This window comes from Labeo rohita, chromosome 19, assembly GCF_022985175.1.
Source record: "Labeo rohita strain BAU-BD-2019 chromosome 19, IGBB_LRoh.1.0, whole genome shotgun sequence".
NCBI lineage: Eukaryota > Metazoa > Chordata > Actinopteri > Cypriniformes > Cyprinidae > Labeo > Labeo rohita.
The window spans coordinates 7,991,595-8,005,244 of NC_066887.1; the positions used below are offsets into that span (position 1 = coordinate 7,991,595).

Sequence of the window (13,650 nt, forward strand, 5' to 3'; positions counted from 1 at the left end):
AGCACATTTCTTTTCAGCAGAAGTGAAGCAGGTGCGTGTGTGCTGGAGGGTTGTTGGAAGGTCGCATTTCTATGGGTGTGTGTGTGCGCGCCTGTGTTTTCCACAGCTATTCAAAATGAACAATCATTAAAAATTCCCACCCCTTGAAGTATTTAGGGCGTGTGATTAGTCCCCCACCCACAAACCCAACCCAAAGATGAGTCAAGGGCAAGGTAAAGCCCCAAACTCAGAAAGGTGAGTGTAGCAGAAAGAGGAAACCTACTTTTACCTGTCAAACTAGACACCCACTAAAGGACGTTCCCCTGAACCAAGTAATCATGAACATCATCGCGTCCACTGGCTTGTAGCACCACAGCATTTGTATAGATGACAGTAAAGGTATTTATAATGTCACAAAACATGAATATTTTTGAACTTTGTAGTTATCAAAGAAGAAAATATATAGGCTATAAGAAAAAAAGTTTATTATACAGCTGTACTGTTTTCAACATTGATAATAATGTTTCTTGGGCAGCAAGCATATTAAACTGATCTCTGAAGGATCATGTGACACTAAAGACTGGAGTAATGATGCTGAAAATTCAGCTTTGCATCACAGGAATAAATGACATTTTAACATATTTTCATAGAGAACATTATATATTAGTACAAAAATAAAAATGTTTGAATGTCAGAGCACAAAGTAATATTTCAGACCAAATTACATTCTTATGAACAGTATATCAAATGTTTTACAATTTAAAAACCAATGTGCCTGTGTAGTGTTTACAAAAGAAATGGTCCTTAGTATAACATCTTGTTTATTAAAATTAATTATAATATTTAATAATAATCCTATATTTTGCAATGACGCATACACAAACATTTTTGGACAGTAGGATTTTAATGATTTTTTAAAGAAGTCTCTTCTGCTCACCAAGCCTGCATTTATTTGATCCAAAGTACAGCAAAACAGTAAAATTGTAAAACATTTTCACTATTTAAAATAACTGTATATTTTAAAATGTAATTTATTCCTGTGATCAAAGCTACATTTTCAGCATCATTTTATATTTTTATTTTTATATTAAATTATAGAAATGAATACTTTTATTTAGTGAGGATGCTTTAAACTGATCAGAAGTGATGATAAAGACATTCATAATGTTACAAAAGATTTCTGTTTCAGGTAAATGCTGTTCTTCTGAACTTTCTATTCATCAAGAAACCTGGAAAACTGTTTTCAACATAATAATAATAATAATAATAATAATAATAATAAATGTTTCTTGAACAGCAAATCAGAATATTAGAATGATTTCTGAAAGATCATGTGACACAGAAGACTGGAGTAATGATAAAAATTCAGCTTTGAAATCACAAGAATAAGTTACATTTTAAATATATTTAAATAGAAAACAGTTATTTTAAATAAAAAGTATTCCGATATTTTTGCTGTACTTTGGATGAAATAAATACAGGCTTGGTGAGCAGAAGAGACTTCTTTAACAAATCAAAAAAAAAATATTGCTGTTCAAAAACTTTTGATTGGTAGTGTAAATGTAAGTCCAGTGAGTGGATGACTTTTCCACCAATACCTGTCAGCATACGGTCTCTGCTTAAATAAAGAGGAAGTTTTGTTATTGTACAAGATTGTGAGATTAGTCAGACGAGTTAGATTACTCAGACGTCTGAATTCCCCTTCATCTCTCAACACCTCAATCACTGTCAGACTCTGATATGTGGGAGTCGCATGAAGAGATGTCAGTTTATCCCATGATGCTGCGCATGGAGGAAGCTGGGGGTCACATTGCATTGTCAATATATGATGTTGAAATACTATACCAAACATGGGCAATTTTATGTAATATTATTAAGCATGAGCTGGTGGAGTACCTCTGAAAACGGCATCCAATGACTAAACTTTTTTGAGCTGTATTTTTAATTTCCCTCCTATACTAATATTCGGTTTCACTTCCTTTGGGGAGGCTGACAATGTTTTATAGAAGTAATGTCATGGAGGATGAATAAATAGTTAAGTAATTTCTGGGGAATCTTTCATCTGTCAATATTTAATGACTAAATCACAAGTAGCATGTTGTGGTAAATACGCTGTTGCCTGAGATACGGTATCTCGAAGAGTTCAAGTTTTACACATAGTTTAAAAATAAAGTCATAGATCAAATGAAGGGCTGAGAGAGAGCTCTGTGTTTTTCAGTTCAGTATTGCTCTGAAATGTGACCACAGAGATTCAGTACACTATTTTTAAATGTCCTACTTTTGAGTATTCAGTAGAAGCCTACGTATCTTTTACATTTAGACACCCTTTCATGCGGTTCACTGAAAACTTGCATCATTTGGCCCACTGGCAATGCACTGGAATTAAATCAAAAAGTTGTTGGTATAGTGGCATACCACAGATTCCCCATGTAACAAATCCCACATAAACCTGTAATGTTAGAGCAATGTGGAAGTGATGACAAAGACCAAAACTACTTTTAGTGCTGTAAATGCACAATGCAGCAATGGGTTCGTTCACTTCCATGTACATATATGTCTGTAGACTCTGGCAGCAGCTATACGGATACAATAGTGCACTCCAAGATTACGTCATCTTGCTGTTTTGCCTGCTATTATTAAATCGTAGTAAAAACAATTAGTTACAAAGTGAATCATTTCGAAGAAAGTCCTAAGGAAGTTCTAAACAGTCAGACTTTGTAACTCCTTGTTGTGTTTGATGTTTCATGGTGATCACGACAGTCTTGTTAAGTGTTGTTGAAGTTCTTTGCTTTCTTTCATGCCATTTTATGACATTCTGGTCAAAGAAAATATGTGACCCTGGACCACAAAACCAGTCATAAGTGTCAATTTTTCTAAACTGAGATCAATACATCTTCTGAAAGCTAAATACATAATGGTTTGTTATTATAGGACAATATTTGGCTGAGACACAACTATTTGAAAATCTGGAATCTGAGGATGCAAAAAAATCAAAATATTGAGAAAATATCATTTAAAGTTGTCCAAATAAACTGCATTTTAATAACCAAAAATTAAGTTTTGATATATTTACAGTAGGAAATTTACAAAATATCTTCATGGAACATGATCTTTACTTATTATCCCAATGATTTTTGGCATTAAAGAAAAATCAATAACTTTGACCCATACATTGTATTGTTGGCTATTTCTACTATTGTCTGGTTTTGTGGTCCAGGGGCACACATATGTTTTTCCGGCCAAAGTATATTTTTGAATATATTGTAAATATATTGTAAACAGTGAAATATATTTTTTGAAACTGAAAAAATATTTAGTTTCTTATTGGCTGAAGAGACTATGAAGAGACTACTAGAGATCATAACTAGATTTATTATGTTATTATGATTTAAAAATGTTTAATGTATATTATACAATATATTAAAATTATTGTTATTACCAATTTTTAAAACTGTGTGCATTTTTTTCCAGGGTTCTTCGATGAATAGAAAGATCCAAAGATCAACATTTATCTTAAATAGAAACCTTTTGTAACATTGTCAGTGTTATTTTTTTTTTTATTATTATTATTTTTTTTGCTAAATAAAATGACTACTTTTATTTCTATTTCTTTATTTCTTTTAGTTCTTTGATTTCTGAAGGATCATGTGAATGGAGTAATGATGCTTAAAATTCAGCATTGAAATAACAGGAATAAATTACATTTTTAAAATATATTCAGATAGAAAGTAGTTATTTTAAATAGTAAAAAATTTCAAAATTGTACAGTTTTTGCTGTACTTTGGATCAAATAAATATAGGTTTGCTAAACAGAAGAGACTTAAAAAACATAAAAAATTTTACTGTCCAAAAACTTTAACCGGTAGTGTTTATGCACTGTAAAAAAAATAGTGAAAAATGTATGCAAAAAAAAAAAAATAAAATAAATAAATAAAAAAACCGGCAGCTGTGGGTGCCAGAATTTTACAGTAAAAAATACGGTAGCAACGTTTGACATTTTACGTTTTTTCACTTAAATGTACAGGTAAATATCATAATTTCATTAACTGATATAATGTTAATGTACTAACCTATTGAAACCTACTAAAATCGGTTTTGTACCTTTGAAATACACTGATAAGCACCAAAAGCAGGTGGTGATGAGAAAGTCACATAATGACTCAAAGCCCATCACAAGCAGCTTTTAAATATTTACACATATAAAAGGTGCACAGTGTCATTCACACAAACACTTAACACCATCATGGTAACACACATGAAACTGAAATAATGAATAACATACAACCCTAATGTACAAAATTGCTAAGAAAAAAAATAAGAAGAAAGTTATTTCAACAAAAAAAAAAAAAACATCAAATGAAAAAAAAAAAAGTAACACAGGGAATTCTAGGAATGTCAGTTTACAGTTATTCACTGCAAATTTTATGTGTTTTAGGTCCTTTACCATTAAGCCTTTAACTGTTTTTTACTGTAGCATTTTTTACCGTTAAATTTACAGTCATTTTTTACAGTGTATAGGTCACGTCTCCGAATTCCTTCAAGCTGGTGGTTATTAAGCCTCTTATTAAGAAACCACAATAAGATGCTAGTGAATTGGCAAAAAACAAACACATTACAAATCTTCCGTTTATGTCAAAAATTTTTAGAAAATGTTGTGTCCGCTCAATTGTGCTCCTTCCTGCAAAAAAATTATATCTATAAAGAGTTTCAGCCAGGTTTCATTCTCTACCATACCACAGAAACTGCAATTGTTAAAATTACAAATGACTTCCTTCTTGCATCAGACCAAGGCTGCATCTCATTACTAGTTTTACTTGATCTTAATGCTGTGATCGAAACTATAGATCATGACATACTCATAGACTGATTACAAAACTATATGGGTATTCAAGAGCAGGCTTTAAGATGTTTTAGTTCCTACCTGTCCGACTGTTACCACTTTATTTATATTGGGAACCATCTCAGTTAACTGCAGTAAAGTATGGAGTGCTGCAAGGATCTGTCTTAGGCCCTCTGTTATTTATATATATTCCTTCTCTGATTATTATTCAAATGTGCTCATACATTTTTATATAGTAATAATTTTCACAAATATACAAAAATGGCCAATATATTGGTATTAGTTGCCTTTTTTTGTATATTTTGATATATATGTAAAAACACATTGGTAGCAATAGTACAATAAGGCTCATTATTTAACATTAGTTAACCACTTTAGTTAACATTTAACAAAATTAAATTTTCCATCTTCCTCTTTCTTTCTCTCTGTCTTGATATGGTAAAAACAGGAAGAATTTTCTTTTTTGATTAAATTATACAGCAACATCCTTGTATCTATTAAGATTGTTAGACATAAGCTCATAGTTTCTGTTGCTGTTCATTGTTTGTGTTTTTACAAGCGTCTGCCTGTCGAGCGGTGAGAAGAGCTGCACTAACATTCTCACAGTCATCAAAACATGTTGCAAGACCTAAATGGACAAAAGCCATTGTCTGAGATAAATGGACAGAGTAATTCCTCTGCTATCACACACTCATGCTGTGAGGCCAATAAAAATGTCAAAAGCACTTATTTCTTCGGCCACTTTCTATCATGTCATGATGAATACACACTCAAAAAAAAAAAAAAAAAAAAAAAAGGAAATTGCGTCGCTCACCTCTCATTTGCACCGGACGACCGACTTTGGAAAAAACAGAAAAGAGAGAGCAGAATTTTGCAACAAACAGAGAAAAAAACCTTTCAAAACTTTTTAACTTATTCTTAGTAAGACGAGGAAAAGCCTCTCCCCTGTTGGGTTATTTTGATATAAAGTAAAAAAATAAATAAATAAATACAGCTAACTAACACAATAATAGCACAATAAAAACACAATGTGTGTGTGTGTGTATATGCGTATATATATTAATGTACACACACACACACACACACACACATATATATATACATATATATATATATATATATATATATATATATATATATATAGTCCATTTTATAATTTGATTGAATACTTCAAATGAAAGAGAGACCTCTGAATTATAGAATTCTATGAATTATGTATAGGCTTTTATTTTTATTTAAAGGAATTGCTGAAACAGTGATATGCTATAAATTTAATAAAGTAAAAATGTAACAATCATAAAAGATTTAATGATTTTGCTAACCTAACTCATATTATGATGAATAATGATGTTTTAAATGTATCATTCATGGAAATATTATGCAATACCTTCATGAATTATAAATTATAATAATTATTCATAATCAATCCACTAAATTCAACATGAAAATACAAATCTGAAATCTGAAATACTGTAACCACAAATTCTGCATTAACAAATAGACCAATATAAAAATGAATAATAAAATTATAAAAATTCAAACCACTAATATCTAAAGAGAAAAATGGTTCACATTTAATAAATAAATTATATGAAATTTTAATAATGATAACACTGTTATTTTTTTGTAAAGTATTTTATGTAATGTTTTTTTTTTTTTTTTAATAAAAGATTTTAAATGCTCTTTAAATTAAGGTTCCAAAAAGGAGGTTTTGAGGTGATGCCAAAGAAGAACCATTCTGGGTTCCTCAAAGAACCTTTCAGTGTTCGTTTTTTCTTAGTGAAGAGCATTTTAAAAATCAGTAACACTTTACAATAGGGTTCATTAGTTATCATTAGTTAACTACATTAGTTTACATGAACTAAGAATGAACAATATTTCTACAGCATTTATTAATCTTAATGTTAATTGTATTAACTAACATGAACAAAGAGTAATAAATAGTGTAATAAATGTATTGTTCATTGTTCGTGCAAATTAGTTAATGCATTAACTAATATTAACAAATGACACCTTATTGTAAAGTGTTACAACCTCTTTCCACTATAAAGAACCTTTGGAATCTTCTATGGAAGTCCAAGCTTCTTCAGAGAATCATGGATGTCAATAAAGAACCTTTATTTTTAGTAGTGATATCAAAACACTACTAAACAAGGGTCTGTAAACAAGGGTCCATGACACAGTCGCCTTTGTTTTAGTGATTGTAATTGTAAGTGGGTGTGAAAAGCGTAGGTGTATCTCATGGTTTCTCCTCTCCGTCTCCCTCTACTGCTCTTTTTTTCTCCCCAGCTGACATCACTGGAGTTTCCCCTGGTCTCTGTGCTTTAAAAAGAATGAAGAACCAGTTTTTCAGAACACAACACAGACAGACCAACGAAACAGTGAAGTGATAAACTGCTCTGAGGGGACTTGCATTTAAGAAGCGTGACAGCAACTTATTATTTAACATATTTGTGCAGAGTTTAACTTGAGCTTTCAGAGGACTAACACACAGTGATAATGGATCTTAAAAGTCAGTTTCTTGAAGAAGGAGAGCTGCCTTTACCACAGGTGATGGTGTCGAGGAGAAAGCCCGGCTCTTCAAGGTCAGGTGTATGGCGGGTCTGCGGTGTCCTCCTGGCTGTGGCCCTGTGTGCCGCCGCTGCCGTCTGCTTCACGCTCAACAAGGTGACAATTCTGACCTATACAGTAAATATGCTATTTAAGACACATACCTGTGTATTATTGTGCACTTATTGTTATGTTTCTTGTTCATTCTAGTCTCAGAACAATCAGGAAAGTGGAAAAGGTAAGTTCAGACCCTCAGTTTCAGATCCTCTTGTTTTGATTCACATCGGATTATTTGATTTTCTGTGAAACGAAATCATCTTATATGAGTTATTTTGTGTCTTTCCCCATCAGAGATTAGACTCACATTGAGAGATAATCTTTCAAAAGACAATGTCACTTCCAGGGCTGCTATCCATCTAACAGGTAAGCTTGAACCTAAAGTACTAAAAGAGGCAAATGAGCCGTAAATAAAAATATTATATCACCTCATCTCAGAATGCATTCAAAGTTTAAACGGCATTGTACATTTTAAGTACATCTTATTGCAAATTCTTTGGGGGGGTGATTGTATTAAGTTCAAAAGTTGACTAGACTATAAACTTCAATCATTTGGTTATGAATCCAAAAATGTAGGATAAACAAATATATGTCAGATTTCACTTCTATAGAAGTACTTCTAAAAGAAATATAGTTTTAAAATTGGTTCCAGGTCTCAGGCCAAAAATCCAGTCAAATTCTGTCAAGAGATGACATGCTCTCATCCTTGAAAATCATACAAACTATACAAATTAAGATAAAAATATGACCCTGATTTCAGTAGATACAGTTTCTCTAACAGTGAGAATAAACATAGTTTTGTTATTTTCTGTGGAGGCAGGCAAAACTAGGAAATATTTGTAAATAGTAAATTTTAAGAACACTTGTGTTTATTTTGCTAACAGTAATGTATTAAATACCAACGTAATGTATTCATGTTGAATGGACAACTACTTTTACAGCATTTATGAATCTAGGATAATGTTCTTTTGTTCATTATTGTTCATAATATATTATCTAATGTTAATTTAGGCAACTTCAAATATAAAAAAACAACACTTTACAATAAGATTTATTAGTTAACATTAGTTAACTACATTCGTTTACATGAACTAAGAATAAACAATACTTTTACAGCAAATATAATTTTTAATGTTAATTTCAGCATGCATTATTAAAATCACAAGTTGTGTTTGTTAACATTAATTAATGCACTGTGAATTAACGAGCAATGAACGACTGTGTTTTTATTAGCTAACATTAACAAAGATTAATAATTAGTGTGATAAATATATTGTTTATTGTTGTTCATATGAATGCATTAACTAATGTTTACAAATGACATCTTACTGTAAAGTGTTACCAAAAAATGTAGTAGTTACTTTAATATTTATCAACTGCATTCATCAAGACCATTAAATTATGGTCTTGTTATGGTACTTTATGGTTCTCACTTGATGTCTAATGTAAAATCTGAATCCTACCCTTATGAAAATTAACCGTGGTTTTGCTGTAGTTATACAAATGTGACCCTGGACCACAAAACCAGTCATAAGTAGCACAGGTATATTTGTAGCAATAGCAAAAAAATACATTGTATGGGTCAAAATGATCTTTTATGTCAAAAATCATTAGGATATTAAGTAAAGATCGTATTCCATTAAGATATTTTGTAAATTTACTATTATGCATTGCTAAGAACATCCTTTGATTCCAGATTTTCAAATAGTTGTATCTCAGCCAATAACAAATCATAAATCATACAATCAATGGAAAGCTTTCAGCTTTCAGATGATGTATCAATCTCAATTGTAAAAAATTGACCTTTATGACTAGTTTTGTGGGCCAGGGTCACAAATGGTGATCAACACGCCAAAAACACAGTCACTTACACTTTTACTGCACCGTGGTTAATTTTCGTAAGGGCAGAACAAAAACCTATTGAGAACCAGCGACTTATGCCATGTTTTTATTCCCTTCTAGGTGCATACAACCCTAACGTGTCTGCAGACAAGCTAGATTGGAGAAGGAACCAGGACCAGGCTTTCACTTCAGGCGGCTTGAAAGTAGTGGACCGAGAGATCATCATTCCCGCGGACGGCATTTACTTCGTCTACAGCCAGGTGTCTTTCCACATCAGCTGCAAGACTGACATGCCTCAGGACCACGACGTTCTGCATATGAGCCACGCGGTGAGCCGCTATTCCGATTCTTATGGCACCTACAAGCCGCTTTTCAGCGCGATCCGCTCCGCCTGCGTGCACGCGCCTGACAATGAAGATCTGTGGTACAACACGATTTATCTCGGCGCGGCCTTCAACCTGCATGCCGAAGACAAACTGCGCACCGAAACGACGGTAGAACTCCTGCCCCGCGTCGAGACCGAAAATGGAAAGACCTTTTTTGGGGTGTTTGCTTTATGATAAACAGGCACAATGTACTGTTTTGGATTTTAAGCTAAACTAAATACAAAACTGTGGGGACGAAAGCGACATACTGAGTTTTCACTGCAATGACACTGATAAACCAAGACGTTTTACATTAAAACCTATAACTCTATGATTCTTATGAATTCAGGGATCCAGATATCAGTGGGGGAAAACGCTGCCATGTTCAGCTGTAATTTCCAATGAATGGTGAATTAAAGCAAGCCAAGTTGCTTTTATAATTATTATTATTGTTATTTTGAAAGAATGTAATGCTAATGTTGTTTATTTATCGTGTATTTATTTAAATATTTATCAAACTATTTATTTAAAAAATGGATAACTACTGCCCTGCCACTGTATTGATTTCAGTCATGTAATAAATCTGACAATCATAAGTTCTTTGCATGTTCTCTGATATGTACAACTTTCCTTTCAAATCCTATTGGTTTTTGGTTCTGATATACACTGTAAAAAATAAAAAACACAATTTGTTGAGTCAGCTTAAAATAATTTGTTACCCTGCTGCCTTAAAATTTTAAGTTCAGTCAACTAAAATAAGTTTATTCAACTTGAAATGTTAAGTTGTACTAAGGAACAACTTAGATATTTGTGTTCGCTAAACTTAACAGATGGGTAAGTAACCCAGCTGCCTTAAAAATTTAAGTTGATTCAACTCAAATATCTAAGTTGTCACTTAGTATAATTTAACATTTCAAGTTGAATAAACATTTTTTGAGCTGACTGAACTTAAAATTTTAAGGCAGCCAAGTTACAAATTAGTTTAAGTTGACTCAGCAAATTGTTTTTTACAGTGTAGGCTACTGAGTGCAAAGGGTATAACAATTAGAGGTTTCTGCAGAGGAAACAATATCTCGGTGAAAGTGACAGGCCAAACAAACACCTCAGTCCTCAAAATATTTGTATTTTACTTTAGAAAGCAGGGAAATTGCATTTCTCATGCATTTGCAAACCCCTCTATGTGCACGTTTCCGCTGACACTGTTTCTTCATCAGAGAAAATTGTGTGGTTTCGGTGAGGGGAAACTCCCTTTTGTGCACCACCAACTCAGGCTTCAGGGAACACTCATGTAGAATGGGCATTTTTGTGGTTACCTCAGGCCTATCTTTTACTCTGTTATTAATCAACAATGGTTGAGGAGCAATAAAATCAGTGGGTTTTTGTGGCACAAGACTGTGGAAAAACTCTTGCCTGAAGCATGAAGGGATAATGTGTAGGCTACATTATGGGGGTAATTTTCGAATTTGCCTACAGCTATAATCTGCAATCAATTATCAATAGGAGTACATATTCATCTAGTAACAGTACAATATGTTTTCATAGGCGTGTGCTTGAAAAATCAGCGCCTATAGTGTTAACTGTAAATGCTGCTTTTTAACTAATAGTTTGAATTCCATACAAGAGTATTTTCCATAACTCTCAGGTCAGGGCAAGATGCTGTTTGCTATATGAGAGCGACTTCGGTTGAATTGTTAACAATCAACGACTGCCGGTGAGCTAGTTTAAAGGTTGACTCTATGAATGCAATAAGCATTTTTTAAAATCAGGGTTCAACAGAGTGCTGCAGGGATGCTGTATTTTTGCATTTTCTGGTTGAAGTCAATGCTTTTTTTTTGGTTAAGTGCCTGAAATAAGGTCTGTGGTGAACACAAGCTTAAGCTATTTTCACACTTTATTCAACCACATAAAATACATCAGTAAAACCCCTTTGTGACTTCTTAAAAGCTTTTACTTGTTTTAAAAAGACATTTGCTAACAAGTTGTTAAATGGCACTATAGAGGTTGGTAGGGACATTAAACATCATCACACCAATCAGGTAAATGCGACTGTAGTTCATTTATAGCCTATAGGGCTGTCACTAATGATTATTTTGGTAATCGAGTAATCTGTTGAATATTCTGACGACTAATCAAGTAATCGGATAATTATCATACATTTTTTTCGTAGTAAAAAAATAGACCTAAGTGAACAATAGCCTTTAAAATTGTATATATTATAGCAATGAGGCAATAATAATTAGTTCAAATAAAGTATCAAAAGCAAGAAATCATATGCTTTTATTGAACAAAACTGTTAAAATACATAATATATTATAAACAATAGTGCGAATGTACATTACACATTATAACACATGCCTGCAGTGGCCGCCAACGGCCTGATAATTGTTTTTACACTTTACTGCAACATTAACAACATTTAATTCAAACGTCCACTTAATCTTTAATATTTAGGCACTGCAGACACTGTAATTTCTCGAATATGTGGACATCAAAACGTGTAAAGTGAGAGTTTGAGCTTTTATTTTGAAATCGCGATTAACAGTTGGCATTGAGAAATATAATGATATTATCCTGTGTTTGTGTAGGTTTATAAATGATTTATCTTACAAATCTGATGAAATATCTCACGTTGCTTTCGCATATGAACGTTATAATAAACCCAAACTCATAACAACATGCAAAGATGGAGTTTGAAACGCTCCACACATGTGAAGGATAACAGTTTGTGTAGCAGCATTTTCTGTGAAGGGAGCGGCTCTGACATGCACATACACTGTAAAAAATAAAAAACACAATTTGTTGAGTCAGCTTAAAATAATTTGTTACCCTGCTGCCTTAAAATTTTAAGTTCAGTCAACTAAAATAAGTTTAACTTAAAATGTTAAGTTGTACTAAGCAACAACTTAGATATTTGTGTTTGCTAAACTTAACAGATGGGTAAGTAACCCAGCTGCCTTAAAATTTTAAGTTGATTCAACTCAAATATCTAAGTTGTCACTTAGTATAATTTAACATTTCAAGTTGAATAAACTTTTTTTGAGTTGACTGAACTTAAAATTTTAAGGCAGCCAGGTTACAAATTATTTTAAGTTGACTCAACAAATTGTTTTTTACAGTGTACGTGACCCACACGCATGTAAATAAAGTGCATATATTAAACCTGTATCGCATATATTTATTTAATTAAATAGTAGCGTTTGTGAATTCTAAATAGCATTATGCTTTACTATGATTTTTGAATGGGTTCAATATGTGGAATGCGCCACTTCCGGTATTTTGATGATTACTCGATGGAAACAAAATGCAGTCAAGGATTTTTTATAATCGAATACTCAAATATAATCAAGGAATCATAGCAGCCCTAATAGCCTATGTTTATCTTTTTACTTCTAGTGACTGTATTTAGGCATGAAGAGGGTTCCTATTATGCTCCTTTTTACAAGATGTAATATAAGTCTCAGGTATCCTCAGAATGTGTCTGTGAAGTTTCAACTCAAAATACTCTACAGATCACTTATGTAATTTTGAAAATGCCTATTTTGAGTGAAAGCAGAAACACCCTGTTTTCATGCATGTCTCTTTAAATGCAAATGAGCTACTGCTCCCTGCCCCCTCTTCCAGAATAGAGCTGCGCCTTTTGGGAAAGGAATCACGTTTTGTATTCGATCTGCGTGGCAGCAGCGTAACATACAGTAAATAAATCAATAAAGGCTGCGACTCTAAATAGTGTCTGGTGCTTGTCTGTGCAGCCAACGACAGAACAGTTAGCATGCTTTGCTTGAACTTTTGCAGTGAGTGGAAGCGTGCAGATTAAGGGGCGGTAATATTATAATAAGATCCCCTTACCACATCACAGCGGGAGCGAAATCTCAGCAGCTCATTTTTTCACGAACTTGCAGAAAACGGCTTACCAAAAAAATTACTGGGTTGTTCTTTTTTTTTGCAACTAGGACCTGATTATACCACTTAAACACGGACAAAGTCAGATTTTCATGATATGTCACATTTAATGCTTAT

General features: G+C 32.8%; 1 protein-coding gene across 1 annotated transcript; it reads left to right on the plus strand.

Moving 5' to 3' along the window:
- The first annotated feature begins 7,200 nt into the window (after nucleotides 1–7,200).
- On the plus strand, nucleotides 7,201–10,162 carry tnfa (tumor necrosis factor a (TNF superfamily, member 2)). The gene is made up of 4 exons (XM_051136870.1): nucleotides 7,201–7,486; nucleotides 7,580–7,607; nucleotides 7,721–7,792; nucleotides 9,389–10,162. The coding sequence occupies exons 1-4, from the start codon at nucleotides 7,319–7,321 to the stop codon at nucleotides 9,826–9,828; spliced, it is 708 nt and encodes a 235-aa protein (XP_050992827.1). The 5' UTR covers nucleotides 7,201–7,318; the 3' UTR covers nucleotides 9,829–10,162.
- Nucleotides 10,163–13,650: the final 3,488 nt, after the last annotated feature.